The 18,118-nt window shown below is 39.9% G+C and overlaps 1 protein-coding gene across 24 annotated transcripts in view; it reads left to right on the top strand.

The window, feature by feature from the left end:
- The window catches only part of DTNA (dystrobrevin alpha), a 383,284-nt gene that overhangs the window by 351,603 nt on the left and 13,563 nt on the right, over nucleotides 1-18,118 (top strand). For 11 of the 24 annotated variants that reach the window (XM_053571194.1, XM_053571201.1, XM_053571200.1 and 8 more), the window contains 4 exons: nucleotides 1,674-1,787; nucleotides 6,418-6,514; nucleotides 8,174-8,194; nucleotides 17,040-17,199. In XM_053571194.1, the coding sequence (XP_053427169.1) occupies nucleotides 1,674-1,787; nucleotides 6,418-6,514; nucleotides 8,174-8,194; nucleotides 17,040-17,199 (392 nt within the window). Of the gene's footprint in view, nucleotides 1-1,673; nucleotides 1,788-6,417; nucleotides 6,515-8,173; nucleotides 10,856-17,039; nucleotides 17,200-18,118 lie in introns of those variants that run through there. The other 13 variants (XM_053571212.1, XM_053571202.1, XM_053571199.1 and 10 more) reach the window with 2 other exon arrangements.

Raw genomic sequence — 18,118 nt, forward strand, 5'->3', positions numbered from 1 at the left:
ATCATCTCTCCCACATACTTATTATTGAACTTGGCTAAGTCTCTCAACTGATCTCTGCCTTGATCCTGAAACAGAGATGATGATGGTACTACATATAATAGAATTGTTAACAGATTAAATAAAATAAGCTTAAAGATGACGGCACAGTTCCTGGGTACAGATTAAGCGCTCCAGGCATATACAGAGTGGCCATAAAGTTTATGGCCAGTTTAATTCCACACGAACTTTATGGCCGCCCTGTATAGTCACTCAATGCATGTACCATAGCTCAGCATTATTTTTTCCTACCAGAGCTGCTATTCTCCTTTCCTCCCTTGGGCTACATGGCTCTGTCATGGTTCTGTCTTTACAACCCCCAGGGAGCGTTAGCAAAAGTCATAAAGTATCAGGATAGTAACCCTGGAGGAAATCACGAACATCCTGGGGCTCTGATTTTTCAGGCTGAGCTCTGTGCTGCCCTAGGGCCTCTGCAGAGGTACCTGAAAAGGGGAGTGAAGGGGCTCGCAGCACAGGGGGCCACTCTCTTTAAGCAGGGCAGCCCCCCTTAACTGTCCGACATACTGGGTTTCTATGGAAGATTTATTTTTTAAAAAGTTTTCCATCATGGAACACCAAGGGGAACAAAAAAAAGGTCAAAAACCACTGAATGAAAGCCCAACCTCTCACCACACTCACCTAAGGTAGAATGACTTGCTGGTAATTAGCCTCCTGATTCTGGTATTTGTGAAGCAGGCAGTTATAAATCAGACTTCCAAATGGAAGGCTACTCCCTGGCTTGCCAAGTTCACCTTCAATGCTCAGTGTTCTGATCTGTTGTACTGACTCCTACGCTTTTTGTTGACACTCGTATCCCCAGCTCCCAGGAATATGTGATCTGTAGCCTTGCTTAATGGCTTCTGATTGGCTTGGGATAATTTTCCTTGGACAGGTCTCATATCCTTTATGCCCAGGCTAATGTTCACCTAAATGCAGGGAAGTCCAGGCCCCAGCATCAATAATGGACTGACACGTCTCACCTCCCAACAGAGGTCACATCAGCGGCACTCCATGTCACAGACTCAATTACAGTGAATCCATTTAAAAGCACTTTCCTTCTAAGGCTTCCTCCATTGTTAAGGCTGAGAGTGTTAAGAAAAAGAGAAAGAATTTTGTCTAACTGGAGGTTTCTCAGACAAATTCACTACGAAGAATTTCCTTCTTAGTGAGAGAATGAGGTTATTTAGTTTTGTAAAATGAGCACCATTTATCCTTATTTTCTCTCCAGATGTCTCTTTATTGGTAGCTGCTGGTACTTCATGGTGTCAGAGTGTGATCATAAATAATAGAGGATCCATTTTTGTCTCTTAAGCAGTGCACTCTCGAAGTTGAATACATCACACAGCATTATATTACTTACTAGGGAGATGTTGGAGGCCTGGTGATAACACTGAAAAACACACTCCACAGCCTTCATGGTTGGATGTGCTGGAGATGAAGCTAGTCTCCCCAACACCCACAGCCCTCAAACAGCCACAGCCAAAGCCAAAGCCTCACAAACAAAAGCCTTTGTTGGTTCTGCTCCTAAACGTCAAATGATTCCTTCTCTCTTTGTTCTAGTGGCCCTGATCTGCTGTGCTGTTAATATCCTGGAATTTAACTGACCCTAATTTCTCACCTTCCTCCTCTCTCCCAAGAGAAATCTTACAGGAGATCCAGAGACTTCGGCTAGAGCATGAACAAGCTTCTCAGCCCACGCCTGAGAAGGCGCAGCAAAACCCCACCCTGCTGGCAGAGCTCCGGCTCCTCAGGTAAGAGAGGACACCCACATCCTCTCAGGAGTGTAAGTGGTGGAGATCTTTAATAAAGATCTAACAGTATGTAGCCAGAAAGCAGTCCTTAACCACCATAGCTGCTGATAAATTGTAAGTTTTATGGCACACACCTAGTTGCTGAGATTTGGGGAGTTTGCAAAGAAGCTGTTTGTTTTTTACTTTCATTTGACACAGAGAAAAGGAAATAGTATTCGGATCAAAATATCAGAAATAACATCTCTCACTGGAAAAAAAAGTTTGAACTTCTAAACATTGTAGGTTTTCCAATTTAAAAATTTACCTATAACCCATAAAAGGGAGTCTGATATTTTTCTAAATTGATAGCTTTATTAAAAATTATAAATGCCTTTTTTTTTATTTTGTTTGAGACAGAGTCTCATTTTGTCTCCTTCGGTAGAGTGCTGTGGCATCATAGATCACAGCAACCTAAAACTCTTGGGCTAAAGCCTCCCAAGTAGCTGGGTCTGCAGGCGCCTGCCACAACAATGCCCAGCTATTTTTAAAGATGGGGTTTCACTCTGGCTCAGGCTGGTCTCGAACCATCAGCTCAGGCAATCCACCAGCCTCGGCCTCCCAGAGTGCTAGGATTACAGGCAGGAGCCACCACGCCCAGCCTTAAATGCCTTTAAAAATAAACCTCATACCATCTTGTGCTATAAATGGATTTAAAAGCCTGGTTTTGTTTGGCCTGTCATCATTAAATATTTGAGTTGGAAGAGACCATAGAAGGTCATCTGATTTAACCCCTTCATTTCAGCATAAACAGAAAGTCAGAAACCTAGAGAGTTAATAGGCTTTGGGTAAGGACTGTGGTCCCTCCCACTACCTCCATGCTATAAAACGGCAATCTCACTCTGGGCTCTGCATCAGACTGGCTTAGTACCAAGCCTTGAATGTGGCAAATGTATTTGTGTAGCAAACACCACCAAAATAAATTGAAAGACATCATTTGCTACTCAAATGCATTTGTGTAGCAAACAACACAAAAATAAATTCAAAGACATCCCTCATAGAAATGTCACACTGATCTTTCACAAGGCACCTTTAGTTAGCAAATATTACATATTTTCATCTTTCAGTTTGGGTGTCAAGTACATTCCAGCTATATCTATTACTTGGAAGTCATACTTTTTATACTAAGTACAAATGCTCTTCTCAGAAATGCTCGCCAGAATTAGTGCCAAATTCTTCCACCATAAAGAGACTAAATGAAGCAGGTCTGTATGACTTTATTAGGTTTTATCACGTCCCTATTGGTTGTAGTCATGGATGTTTCTGGGGGTTCCCTGCAGCACAAGTGGCCCAACCTGCAGCCCTCTTGCTCTCCCCATCTGGGATGCTCTTCACCTATCACAAGACCCATATACAGATCAGATGAGCAAACCTATCAAGGCTTGACATGTGATAAAGAGATCTGCTGAACCTGCAAGCTTGTAGGCTCTGCTTGATGTGAAGACATCACTTCATACTTTAGAACAGTGGTTCTCAACCTTCCTAATGCCATGGCCCTTTAATACAGTTCCTGTGGGTCACAACCCACAGGTTGAGAATTTAAAAACTAATTTAATGAAAGAATTATAATTCTTTCTTCTCAACCTATATGATTTCTGGTCCTACATTCAGAGAATTGTGTTAGAAATCCTTGTACATTCCTACTATAGAAGAGGTAAAAATAAAAAATAATAATAATAATAATGAGTACGTGATGTTTTGTATCATCATCCTCATCAAATTCGGAAGTTAATATCTGCTTGAAAGTATCTTTTGCCAAACAGGATTATGTAGGCCTTCCAAGCTTACAAATTGAAAGTAAGGCCTAATGTACACAGAAATTTAAATGAATGAACCAACTTGGAAATAGTCATTCATCTCCACATTAGCTACCTTGTCTCTGCCTGAAATGTTCATTATACCTCTTCCATTGGCCATCCCATCCTCTATTAGAGGGATTATGACTATGAATTTTTCACAGGCATTTTTTTGAGTTTCCCCCCCATTTAGCTTTTGCATTCTGGATGGTACAATCTGAAAAGGAATATTAATATGCCTGGTTCCCTGATGACACATTTTCCAACTGATATTTCTGCCTTCTTTGATGTTGCCATCTTGGAACAGACTGAAATTTCTAACCATCATTCTGGCCCAGACCTGTGGGTATTCCATGACCCCAGCTGATCCCAAAGTTACGCTGAGTAGACTGGGTTTCCTGGAAACATCTGTGCTTCTAGCCCACACCCAAAGCCTGAGGCCTGAGACACCTAAATACCAACTGATTTGTTTCCCTGGCTCCATATTCTACATGATTCTTCTGCCTAGAAGGCATTCCTGTGTGCTCCTCTGACAGTTAGTATACTTTAAGCTATAATTGCTGTAGCAAACCTGGGAGAAAGATGCTACTGTTGTACTCCTTTAATAGATGAGGAAACTGAGAGTCACAGTTTGTTTGAAGACATCATAACCCTTCACTCCTAAGTACTTAATGTGTATTATTTTCTAAGAAAAAAAGATTCCCTCATAGTTCCATCATCAAATTCAGGAAAGTTAATCTTGATAAACATTATTACCTAATATAAAATCTATAGTAAAATTTTATTAATTTTTCCAGTACTGTCCTAAGAGAAAGTATGTTTTAACACACATAAAAAATTAGAGATAATCTTATAATTTAAAATTATAAGATATTCCTTTAAAGATGAATACATTCAGCTCTAGGAAAATGAAATCACTGTTTAGTCCTTAGAATGGTGGAGGCTGATTTGTTATAGAACTGCATTTGGTAACCATGGGTATAAACACTCACAGAGAAGATTGAATAAAGATATTATTAAATAATTCAATGTCATGTTTTTAAGAGATTACTACTACAAGATAAATGCACAAAGAACACTTTTTAAAATGTTGACTAATTCTAAATTAATACCAGTTAACTTTTTTTCTGATAGCTTTTAACTATTCCTGTTAGTATTTCTCACATATATTAGAATTTTACTTTAACCTTCTTCCTAATGTTTTCTTGTGGCCAAAAGGCCAAAAATTACAGAGCAGTATCAAGGAAGAAACTAGAAATAAATTAGAAACATTATCTACTTTTGTACCAAGACCAATTATGGATGCACTTGGAACACCATGTGCAGACAAGGTCAAATAAAAAGCTAATGGATTTGTCATTGAAAAATATTTTTGAATGGGGAAAGACTTTCCAGACTTTAGAAATTAGACTGCTTTAGCCCTGGAAGATAAAGGCTAAATTAAGACACCATTAAAGCCTATAAAATTATGATGTTCCTTATCCTATGAATTCAAAAAAGAGACAATTGTAAAAGAAATGGAAGGAAGGCTTGCTTAGGAGTGAGCCGTTAAGTGGCAATATTAGGTAAAAATATAAATGTATTCAAAAAGGATTGGGAAATGTTTATAAATTTTAAATTTAGAATTTATTGCAGAGAAAGCCTACATGAAAATAAATTAGAAATGTCCCATCTATATCCTTAACCTGTCCTCCCACAAAATATCTTTCAACTGCACGAGTCATTGACCTGACTCACTGTGACATTTTTATATTGGCAGTGTTTCATTTCAGAGTCTCTGCTGTAGCTCCATTTAACATGGCATCTATGCCATTGAGTCTGGCCAGAGCCATTCATGCATTAATTCATGTTTAAAACATCCACACATTTCTAAGTACAAGTATTTCAAACTCAAACGGAAGCCTTTGAGGCAAAGGAAAATTGTGTGTACTACTTATTCAGTAATGAACATTCAATATTAGGTTTGAAATTGGTTTGAAAAGCGTACCTGTACTTCAGAACTATGAACAACTAATATTTTTCTTCCCACTGTTTCATTCCTTTCCCCCTTTAGAGATGTTTTGGGGACTTCTTAGTCTCAACATAAATGGAGTATAAATTGCCCTGTATGGTTTCCATTCTTGCTGATAGTTTAATGTAAGTTTTGCAAAACAGAACAAAATTAAATAAACACTAACCTTATAGATCAATTTCAGTTATAAGATAATTACGTAGGAACTCCTTTATTGTGACTCCACTTCATGACACCCCAAACCCAAACCAAAAACTTTAGATTGACTATATCTACGTACTACTAAGATTTCATTTCTAAAAGCACCCCTCTGCATGCTGACAACAAAAGAGATTTAAAATATACTTTTCTAAATCAGATTTCCAAACACGAAAGTAATCAATATTTCTTGTGGTCTCCTGCATTTGCAGATCTCTCTGATTGGCCTTTTTCAGTGACAATTTGAAATTGTCATGTGTTTTTTGTCTCTGGGGAATCCATGGCATAGCCCAGGGCCCACTACGGAGTAAGCATTCAGAATACACTTCATTTGATGGTTACTTCATTCACAGGAGAAAGGTGGAACTGTCCGGAAGGATTTTAATTCTCTTTAAGTGTAGTGTGACTTCTAACAAATAAAAGAACACCTCACACTGTCATTCATTTGATGACAGTTCCCTGCCTTGTATCCCTGTCAAAAACCCAGAGATGCCCTTTTCCAGTTAGAGCACCAGTCCCACAAGGATGTGAAACGTAATTAGCTCAGAGAGTTAAATGCTTCTTCTGATGACAACTGCTTCTTTCTCAGACAGCGCAAGGACGAGCTGGAGCAAAGAATGTCTGCTCTCCAGGAGAGCCGGAGAGAGCTAATGGTGCAGCTAGAAGGTCTCATGAAGCTACTAAAGGTAAAGACATTTTAATGAAATGTTTCCTAGACCTATTATTACAGTATTTCTTAAAAGTTTTTGCAATTACTGTACACAATTTCCCAAAAAGTTCCAAACTCTGATGTAGAACCATCTTTTAGAACAATGAAACAGTGGCAGTCAAAACGCTCATTCTCATCCATTTCCTGGAACCAGACTGCTGAGGGCCTTCATGCTTCTTGGCTTATTTCCAGTTTCTTTATGTCCTTGGAAGTAATAAAACTGGATTTATTTAGAAATATTTTATATTTAATAGCTTTCAGCAATTCTCATTAAATTGAACAGAGGCTAATGTCTAATTCAAAAAACTGAGAGAGAGCCATGAAATGATTTTGGCGATTATAGTTTTACGAAGAAGAATGACTTTATGGATTTCAGTAAAATATTTTATCTCGTCTGTGTGGCTTAGCGGTGAGTCACATGATTTCTAGTGGTCTCGAATGCAAACTTTAAATGAGAATATCTCCTGAGTCTTCTGTGAGTAGAGAATTTTATTAATAAGATGACCTGTAGAATACTATAATTTATTTTTCTCATAGGGAGTGGCATGCTTCTTTTAATAAAGCCACCCTTCTTCAATGTATATTAAATTACATTTCAAGTCAAAAGTTGACAACCTATGGCAACAGTCAGCCCAGGAGAATTATCAGTGCTTTGCGATCATCCTGCCTCATTATGGTGTAACCAGGCATATGGGTGGGAACTGTGCCATATTAAAGGCAAGGAAACTTCTCCTAGGAGGACAATGAAGAGAATGGCCCTGGGCAGCTCCCTTTTGGGCCCCCCACATCCCTGACACTATCACTTGTTTTTATTTTATCTGTCCTTACATCCTCTCTTTCTTTTCTTTTGTTTATGTCTTTCTTTTACTTTTTTTGTTTCTTTGTCCCTCTTTCCATTTTTATTTCACTTCTTTTTAACAAACATTTGTTGAAACCTAGTCTGCTTTTCTAACCTTTCTTTCTTTTGTTTTCCTCACTCTGCTTTATTCCTTGGTCAACTTTTCCCCTCATCATTGTCTTTGGTAACAGTGTTGAGAACACTATCTTCATTCAACAGAATTTACTTTTTTGGTAGATTAGACACATGAAGTGTAGAATTCTGGGGGGAGGTTGACCCATTTAGGGCAAGGCAGGAATAGATAATTAATAATCTGCTGCTGTTTCTGGCCTATCATCTCATTTGATAGCCCAGAAAAGCTCTTTATCCTTCCTTTTCCAAATACACCAAATGAAGAGGACTAAACTCTTTTTTCCCTCCACTGAATGACAGGAAGCTTTGAAAGCTGCCCCCTATGTTCTACAACTTTTGTCACCATACTGATGACATTTTCCCTATGGGATAGGAGTCTATTCACCCAGCCACCTTGGTATCAGCCTAGCCCAACTGGGCACAGGGTTTGTTGTATCAAGATGTACAAACACCAGGACAGAGAGACAGATCATGTTGAAAGATGGCTGGAAAGATCCTCTTTTCATGGAAGAAAGAGATGATTCCATGGTCACTGAGGTGGCAGAGGCCCAAACTTGCAGCAAAGCCCTGTTGATATTTCCCGGGTCTTGCATTCCTTTGCGCTGTGTCCGTGGTCTTATTGGAACCCTGGGTAATCTAACTGTTATTGATTCAATCTTTCTGTAGGAAGAAGAACTGAAGCAGGGAGTAAGTTATGTCCCCTACTGCAGGTCTTAACTAACAGTGGAGGGGCCTGCCGACCTGCTGTTTTCTCATTGCTTTTGCCTCTAATGTATGTTCATGCTTCAGTTTGGAAAGAGAAAAAAACAATTATACTAATTTGCTTCCTTTTCAATGTAGTGCTTGAATTAAGAGATATAAAATTGAGCATTTTTTATAACTATCACTACTATCGACATTAAAAGAAGAGCTATTACATCCTTTAGAGAAGGGAACAAATCGTCATTTGTTGGAAACTTTTCAGATCCTCAGGAAGAAAAGTTTCGAACCAGTCTTATGCTTGTCAGGGTTGTTGATCAGAAGCTTGTCTTAATACAAAGACGCCTACCACAGACACTAGAGCTACGCTAAGGTGTGTCTCATCTCAAAACCCACAGCGTTCAAACGCTAACCTTTGTATCATCTCATGCTGTGACTGTTCAGTTCACTTTTCCATTTTATTGAAATGGTGTAGAACCTCTTTTGATGAAAATCAGGCAATTAACTTTCTTTTCATCACATAATTATTAAGCCCTGTTCCCCACTGCTCACCAAAATGTGCTCAATTTTGTGAGGGAAAGACTGTACTCAGTAACTGTTCACTTCCCATCTTTTCGCTTTTTCTCTAAAGCTGAATTTAACGTTTGGTTGACAATAATCTCTAAAGACTACGTAATTTTCAGCCTTTTTCTTATCACCAAGAACCTTTCTGCTCTGAGAGTTCAGAAGGTCATGACATAGATTTTTTTTCTTTTTCTGGAGATAGAGGCATTGCAACATTAACCACAGTCTAAACTGGAGCTGTGTCTGAACCTGTGGTCAGGTTCAGAGCCAGCAGAGGGAGCAGCATACTGGAAAAAAAATTAAATTAAATAGAAGCAAAATAAAAGCAGCTTTAATTTCAAGTGCATGTACCAAGCTATGTATGACAATATATCTCATTCACTGGCATTATTAAAAAGTTTTACATTATTTCCATGGAACAATTAGAACCCAGCCTGTCCAATTTCAACGTACCTTTTAATTCTTCTGTATGCTCTTTGCTGTTATTCATTGTGTGTGTTTGTGTGTAACAAAGAATGTTTGCAAAATGCTGGACACATTTTTACTCTTCATTCCCGTGGTCTGTAAAAAAAGGAAAGTGTAAAATCAATCTGTAATGTCAGACAATAAAGACAATGTATTACATTATTTTGTATTTCGTGAAAGAAATTACTTTACTATGGTTAAATGTTAACAAGAGACAGTCCCTCTGGGTGAAGGACATGCAACATTTACAGCCTGTGTAATTGCCCATAAATGCATACATGGGCTACTGCTATTGTACTTCCAATACACTTAGATCATGGTAGAGAAAAATGCCTTTCTTGGGGTACTTCTCTTTGCAAATGGCCTCTTTTCTTCCCTGTTACTTAGCATGTACATTTTAAAAAAAGGAAATAAGACTCAAATATCACCTTTCTTCTCCTGGTGGAGAGAGAGAGACAGTGGTCCTGTGGCGCATCAGCCTTGCTTCAGCCGCTTCCCTTGGACATCCCTTCCCTACCATTTCCTGGGCCTCGTGTTCTTGAAAGGCTTCCTGCGCCCAGGAAGTTCATCACAGATGGATACATAGGGCCGCGCTATGGCAGTGCCTGTAAGGTGGCACCCCTGCCTCCCCACCTTCCAGCTCCTCCCCCCAGAGTCCCTCAACAGCTTCTGTATCTTGGGGTGTTGGCCAGCGGGGCTCATCAGCGTAGGCACCTAAAGGCATTAGTCCCTACCATCCAGATTCGTCTGCAAGGCACTATCTGGGTGGTTGTGAGAATTGGCCCATTTTACTTACTTCTTTATCTGCTTATATGCTCAGGGCTCTTTTCACAAAGGACCTGAGGCAGCTTCCAACAAAAGGCATAAAAAGCAACTTCATAACATTGAAACAGAACAAGAGAAAACTAAAGAAAAATGCGAATCTACTCATCATAAAGGGCGGGGGTGTTACTCTGAGCTTTCTGGCAATGAAGCAAAAAAGGAAAACATCATCAGTTGTTTTATCAGTACAGAAAGACCGCTTCTCAGGGGAACAGAATTTCTGTTGGCGTAAAATGTAAAAGAAACTTTTCACTCATAGCTTTATAGAAGAAGTGCTGAATAATAAAATGAGGAAATGCAGTCATAGATTCATGTGGCTGTTCCTTCCACTGACCTTCAGTCAAATTAAAGACAGAACCCCATGAATCTTAACCCTATAGAGATAGTTCTACAGGGAAATAAACAAATGCCTGTGCAAATATATAGGCTGCTTGTGGTGTGACATGATCTAAGGAGAGAATTTAGAGGTTTTAGACTGGCATGTGCTTCTAAATTCTGTTTTTATTTATGAACCTTTTCCCTGTGGGGACATTCTTTTTGTAAAACAGAACTTAAACACCCCACACAACAAATTGTGCTTGATTCAGTGATTTCTACTTGCTTTATCATAAATCTGTGTGATTCAATGTAGTATTTTATTATACTGGCATATACAGTTCCTACTTTCCATTGTTTCTTGTTAGAGGTAATGCATGAATTTATTCCCTTTGAGGAGAGAACATGAATTTTAAAAAAGTAGTGCCTGTAATATAGTATGATTATGGTATCACAAGCAATAAATTTTTTTTTACAAAACTTGAATTGAAGTTATCCTACCCTCTTTCTTCTTTGTATATCTTTACAATTTATTGAAGGAACACTCATAAAAAGCTTAATAATGAGGCAGCTGGGGTGTAATTGCAGTAACAGTATGTTCCAGAGTTTCTGGTATACTTCCAATTCCAAATATTATGTACCAGTCTAAAACCAAGTGTCCTGACTTGGGGTCCAGAAAGTAAGGTCTCAATAATATTTTCTTAGAAAGGTTACTGAAGTTAGATGTTAATCACAGTGATCCCAGGTCTTTGCTCCCAAGTGTAAATCTTGAGTAAGTCAATTAACTTCCTGGTAATCTGTTTCAAACATACAAGTAATAACATGGCTCGTGGGATTGTTGTATTGATTTTAAGAGATAATGGAGGTGAGAGCACTTCTGAAAATACTACATAGATGTGAAATTTGAGTCTGAATGTATGTCCGTATGCATACACATATGCACTTATATGCACTTTTCAAACTTGGCCCATATTTTGCGTACGTACACACACACACTCAGGTTTCCTCCTCACACTTAACTAACGGTGTCTTTTTCAGGGAAGAAATTTGAATAGGACTTTTAATTTATTCAGATCTCTTATAATTACTTTTAGCAGTAGAAAAAAAGTCATTTAACTGATACTAGACAGTGCCAATCTAATCAGATTATATTTTTCAATTTCTGGGAACATCAGATACAATCCTAGATATGCCATTGTCTGTACAGCGTTACCCACCTTTGAGCAGGTATTTTAAACAGCTAATACCGTGAAGGGCTGAAAGTAGAAGGTGCTCTGTTCAGTGTGCTATAAAACATTCAAAGCTTTTTCTGAAAGTTTTATTTATAATATACATGTTTGTGTAAGACGGGTGATTGGTACAAGGTACATATTTTAGTTAGGGATCAAAATTAAGTTTGTTTTAATTTGCAGGGCTTTTTTTTTTTTTCAAACTTACAATGAGGATTTACTTAGAAAACTACGCTTTGGAATCAAGTTGTTCTTTATTTGGGAGGATAGGGTCTCTACACTGGTATTATGTTAAATAATATAATTTTTCTAATTTGATAGGGAAATAAAACAAAGTCAAATATCATTCCAAATTCCTTCTCCTGCTTTTCTCTATTTATAACTTAAAGATCTAATTGGTTCAGGAAATTGTAGGCATCAGGTTCTTACTTCTTCCAAACACATGATGAATACACCAGGCCAAGAGTAACCAATTTTACCAGTTTGGGTTTGACTTCCCTTCCTCTCCCTTGGCTCGTCCCGCCTGGTGTGTGTTCTATGGGGTAGTGAGCCCGTCAGAAATGAGGGAAAAGGACAATTTACCTCACAAATAATCACTACAGGATGAAGACTTATGATCTCATGTTCCAAAAAGGTGCCCTCCCAGACTCTCTTCCTCTCTCTCACCTTTTTAAATTAAGGATTGATTGATTAATTCTAAAGCAGTAAAAATTCTCTGCTTAAAAACCTTGGAAGAGGACCCTCCAGTTCAGGATAAAGTCTACACTGGAGGCCCTCAAGCTTGGCTCCCCACTTCCCACTCCCATTTCTTTGCTCCCTGCAAGTAGTCTGGTTCTAGAGCCACGTTGGCGCCTTCCTCCCAAGTCCACGTTACCCTCCACACTTCCTACGCCTCACGCTACGCTTCTCCTCCTAAAACTTGCTCTTTTCTATCTGGAAATCTCCACTTAAAACCCAAGTCAAATGATGCCTCCTGCCTGACCACCTAATCACCTCGCCTGTGTCTCCACAACACCTTCTACACAACAATCTCTTTTAAAAGGCCAATTATAGATATTATTGTTGGGATGATGATGGTGAATGTTTGATGAACATATATGAATAAAGGGTGAAAAATAGGGTTGAATGCAGCTAAACACTGTTTTACTGTGCTCAGGCTGCTAAGTGCAAGCAGGCATGACCAGATCTAAGGGCTCGATTCCTCAGGCCTGAGGGAGGGGAGTGCATACCCTCCACTGCTTCATCAGGGTGTGCTGGCTCAACAGGTAGACAGTGGCTCCTTCCTTGAAACATTCCTCATTTCTAGTGCTGAGAAGAAACCAAAATACTTTCTGGGGATAAAAAAAATCAGAAAATGTATTATTCTTGTCAGACTTTTTAAAAATTGATACAATAGCAGGTTGAATTAATTTTTCATTTATTCTCTAGGAAGAGAGCTATTTTAAATTTTCCAAGTGTGATATATGTTTTCCTTCTTCCATAAATCAACTCTGTTCTCGGGAATTTTAGATCTAAATATTGATCTGCATGGACCATTGTCCCTTAAGGCTTAGCTCCATTAATCACTGAGTAATTTCCAGACAAGGATGTTCACAGAGATTATTCCCTCTAACTCTTCTAAAGTTGTTAGCAGATGCCTATGCTTTGTGACCAGGCAAGAGGCCACCACCCGTGAAAATGAAACTCAGTGATATTGCCACTGATCTGCCCAATGCCAACAAGTAACTGTCCTTTCCCAGTGGCTCTACAAGAAAGGAACAGAAAAGAAAGCCAGAAATGGCCTTCCTCACGGTAGATGCTAGGAGACAGTATGCATCTAACCAGTCTGTGTCCCAACAAATAGTTAAGATGGGGCCATGATCACCTATGAAATCAGTATCCTATCACCACAAGTCTAGGTAAAGACTAGATATGACTGAAGAGTTGCAAATTGCAGGAAAAATACAGCCAAATGTTTTCTTCAGCATAGACTCTTCTGCCTACATTCTTCACATAATCAAACTGCTTGAAATTGCACCAATTAGAGATTTCATTTGGGAGATGGTGGCCATTAGTCCTTCATACATTGGTATAATTTAGATTCAGTCCACTGTTTTTCCCTTAACACATAACAACAGTCAATTATTTTCCTCTTAACACAGAACCACTAATGGGAGTTTTAAAAAAGACAGCAGGAAAAGTTGGCTCTGGGGACCAGGCACTAAGGAGAGCGAGGTAGGGCCGAGGATGCTTTAGAGAAACACAAGTTCACAGCAGAGCCAGGAGCCAGTGGAGCAGGGGAGAAGAAAGCCTCACAGAAAAGACAGAAGGGCCAGATGCTTGCCTCTCCCCACAAATGCTGCCCCAGGGAAGGGAGCCTGTGAAAGAGGTGGGAGCAGGGCTGGTGCGCACTGCAGTCCCCGTACAGCCAATAAAATATTGAAATACAGTCCATGGCCCCAAATCTAAAACCACTGGGTGCAAATATGCTGCAAAACTCAGACTTTTTCAGGTTTTTGAAAAGCAATACAAGGCAGATTCCCTATCAATGGCTTCATATCCATTAGGACCAAATTTATTATGAAATGACGTGTTTGTCAGAGCTTTTTGGATTTCCAAATTGTGTACAAGACATTGTGAGCCTGCATTTCTGTACCAGTAAACAGCCCAAAGGTCCTCCTGCCACCATGACCATCCACAGCTTTCCCATGACACAGCAATAAAAAAGTACTGCCTGGCCCAGCAGGAGGCCCGAGGACGCTGCTCCAGCACCACACAGCAGGGGGTCTGTGTCCTGCATCTTCTCAGCCTTTGGGCTGCTGAAGTTTCATGCTCAATGAAGCAAAGACAGAAGCGTGTGATGGCTGGTTACGGTGCCCAGTGCCCACAATCCTAAGAAGCAGTGTGGTAAAGCCCTGGGCTTGGAGTCTAGAGGCTAGAGATTCATTTTATTTCCACCATTGAGTAACTCCAAGACCTTGGGAAGCCAGTTATCCCCTCTGAGCCTCAGTTTGCTAATCTATAAAATGGGAAAATAATACCTCATATGGTTGTTAGGAGTATTAAATGGAGTATGGTATAGCCTCCATAGTTGACCACCTCTCTACATTGACCACCTCCTTAACTTGACCTCATTTTTGTAGACTAGATATGCACCACTTGTACATATCAGTACGGTAGGCCTAGTTACTTATGTTGACCACCTCGGTATGTTAATCAGTTTCTTACAGTCCCTTGGGTGGTCAACTTACAGAGATTCTACCATATCTGGGGTTAAAGTGCTTTATAGACTGCAAATCACTGTTCAGATATAGGATATCACTATTCCTACTACTCTATTAGGAAAATGAAGCAATATATGTAAAAGTGCTTCATGTACTGTGAATTAATACGCAAAAAGTAGAGTTGTATTATTATTGTGAACTTTCCACCATCGGGAGGATCTGGGTTCTGAGAGTTGAGAGGATAACTCACATTGATAGCCAAGAGGAGCCCACTTCCTATAACTGCTTTGTCCAACTTCCCATCTCCTGCCCCCAGTCCCTCCTCTCTTCTGCTTCATTGGTAAAGAGGACAAATAAGAAAGGCCCAGGAGCCCTGCTGAGGGCTCTGCCTTAAACTGGATGCACAGAAAGGGTGGCCAAGGGTAAGTGCACTTGGGAGCACCTGACCAACATCTGTCTCCTCTGAGGGACTCTCCACCAACCAGGCCATCATGGTTCCTGTGACCCAGGGCACTCAGACCCCTGGACCCAGACACCAGCCTGCTACTTGGGCTCCATCCCCTGATAAAGCAGTTCCTTTCAGCTCTCTGAGCACTGGGATCCATAACTGCACATTTGGACCGATGATGCCTACATCATAGTATCTTGGAGAAAACCAATGAGAATGTACAGGAAAACCGTTTGACCATCATAAAGCACAACACAAATGTGAAGTTATTTACTGTTGCCATGGGAGACTGGGGGATGCAGTGGTAGCTCAGAAGCACCAGGTTTCAAGGTAATGGGGCTAAGGCTGCCAAAGTTTGCTGGCGTAAACCAGACCCCTCCTTGGGCAGGCTGGGGGAAGCAGGCTGCAATGCATCGCATCTGGGCAAAGTTCTCTTTCCTGGGCCTGGACAGACCATTACAAGGTACTGTTGAGAGTGAAAGAATGGAATCCTCGCCTATGGTGAGGTATAGTGCAAAAGTATAGTGCAAAGATAAGTGGCTTTTACTTGTTTCTGTGTTCTGTTCTGTTCTGCTTTGTTTTAATTCTGGGTTTTTCTCAATTTATGGTTTTGACAATTATGTGTGATGCTGAGTCCTGGAGAGCTAACAGCATGGAATTTTACAGGATTGATATTGTTTGTGTGTTATAACTGCAAGCTGCTGAGCCCAAAGCTAAGACCTCAGTTGAATACCCACTGCTTTGGTGCTGCACATCTAGGGGTTTGAATGGGTTGATGCTGAATCTCTGGGCCTTGCTGGAAAAGAGTTCTCACTTTAGTGGTCAGACCCAACAGACCAGGAGGAATTGATGTGAATACCTAATCTATTGTGTATGCACTTGAGGGTCTCTTTGCATTTTCTTATGCATGTGTGACTGACCTCTTTTGTCAACTAATCATTGAAATAGGGAGAACATTTCCAAGGGATCTCTCCATAAAAACAAAGCCTTAAAATTCAGGGTGTCACAGTCTCAAAATGGTTTCATGCAGAAAAGTATAGTGCAAAGATAAGTGGCTTTTACTTGTTTCTCACTTTTTCCTTTCCTCATTTTTTAAAGCCTACTATTCTTATTGTCCTGCTAAACCACTGCCATTTCATAAGCAAAGAGAAGGACATTTTCTGCAGAAAATAGTAGCCAAACATTACAAGCTGAGATTTCTTTTTCCTCTTCCCCATTCCAATTCCTGAGTCACAGTGTAATTTGACACAATCAGCATTTGCTATAAAATCAGGATAACATATTTACACCTTATTTGATTCTTAATTTGAGACTTAATACATACAATATCGTCTGATAAGATTTAAACTATGAATTATCCTCCAAGGATGATGCCATCACAAAGAGGTTGAAAATTTAGGCAGCATCCACCTCAAATAGTCTTTTAGTTTTTTATTTAAAACTTTCCCCTTAATGTCTTTATTCTATGGAGAACGTCCCTCAAGGAGAACGCATACATAACTTAACAATAGCTTCATTATATGAGTACACATCTCATGTATTATAGAATGGTGCTATACTAATAGGGTTAGTTTCCAATATTTAACCCCGATCTCAGATTATGTATCTTAAATTCCTAAATTATCTGCACCTGCAAGTCAGGTTTAGGATGACCACCTCAATTACCTGTATTTCCTCCTGCTTTGAAATTTTATTGTCCCTGGTTTTAACATTTGACTGAGGCATTGGGGGATGGCACATGGCATTTTCTTGGGAAAGCAAATTAATGACTTGCATTGTCTCTCCAGACCCAGGGGGCAGGCTCTCCCCGCTCCTCCCCCAGCCACACCATCAGCAGGCCAATTCCCATGCCTATCCGGTCAGCATCCACCTGCTCCACCCCAGCGCATACACCACAGGACTCTCTCACAGGGGTAGGGGGAGATGTACAAGAGGCGTTTGCACAAAGTAAGTGGCTTTACTTTTTATCGTGGTGTGCTTTTAGGTGTCAAAGACATTGCCAAGGTGTGTTGAGTGGTTGAGAGTCATAAGAGCCACCTGTGGAGATTCTAGGACAGGGGTCCCAATGTTTTTGGCACTAGGGACTGGTTTCATGAAAGAAAATTTTTCCATGGATAGGGCAGGAAGTTAGTTTTGAGATGATTCAAGTGCATTACATCTTCATCTCAGATCATCAGGCACAGCCTAGAACCCTCACATGCATAGTCTACAGTAGGATTTGCACTCCTATGAGAATCTAATGCTGCCACTTACTGGACAGAGGAGGAGCTTAGGTGGTAATGTGAGTGATGAGGAGCAGCTGTAAACACAGACGAAGTTTCACTGGCTCAGTCTTGCTCACCTACAGCTCACCTCCTGCTGCACAGGCAAAGGCCACGGGTGGGTGGCTGCAGCTCTGAATCATATTTTAAGGAAATTTACAGTATATTTCCAAATATTAGAAACTATACCTTCTATTATAATCTTTTTACCTAACTACTTTGATTTTTTTAACTTAATGTATTTAGTATTTTATTTATTTGCTATTACTTTCTGAGAAATGACAGAATGCCTTGTGGCCTATCAGCAGCCCCTAGATCTTAAAGAGTTCATGCTACCTAAGTTCATTTGTAAGTCATGTGTTTGGAATTTTGAACCCTTTTTTCCAAAGACACTATGGTGATTAGCTCTCTGTACCTTTCCTACTCCCAGACCAGCTCATACATATTCATTCAATCCTTAGTATATTCCTGAAATAACATAATGATCTTTCTCTGCCACAATGAAACATAATCTAAGTTCCAATTCAGAGCATCAGATGTGCATCTGCCCGTGTTTTGGCAGAAGCAACAAGAATCCTCACCCCTTTCTCTCGCTCTGAGATGGT

Source organism: Nycticebus coucang, chromosome 19 (genome assembly GCF_027406575.1).
Source record: "Nycticebus coucang isolate mNycCou1 chromosome 19, mNycCou1.pri, whole genome shotgun sequence".
Lineage (NCBI taxonomy): Eukaryota > Metazoa > Chordata > Mammalia > Primates > Lorisidae > Nycticebus > Nycticebus coucang.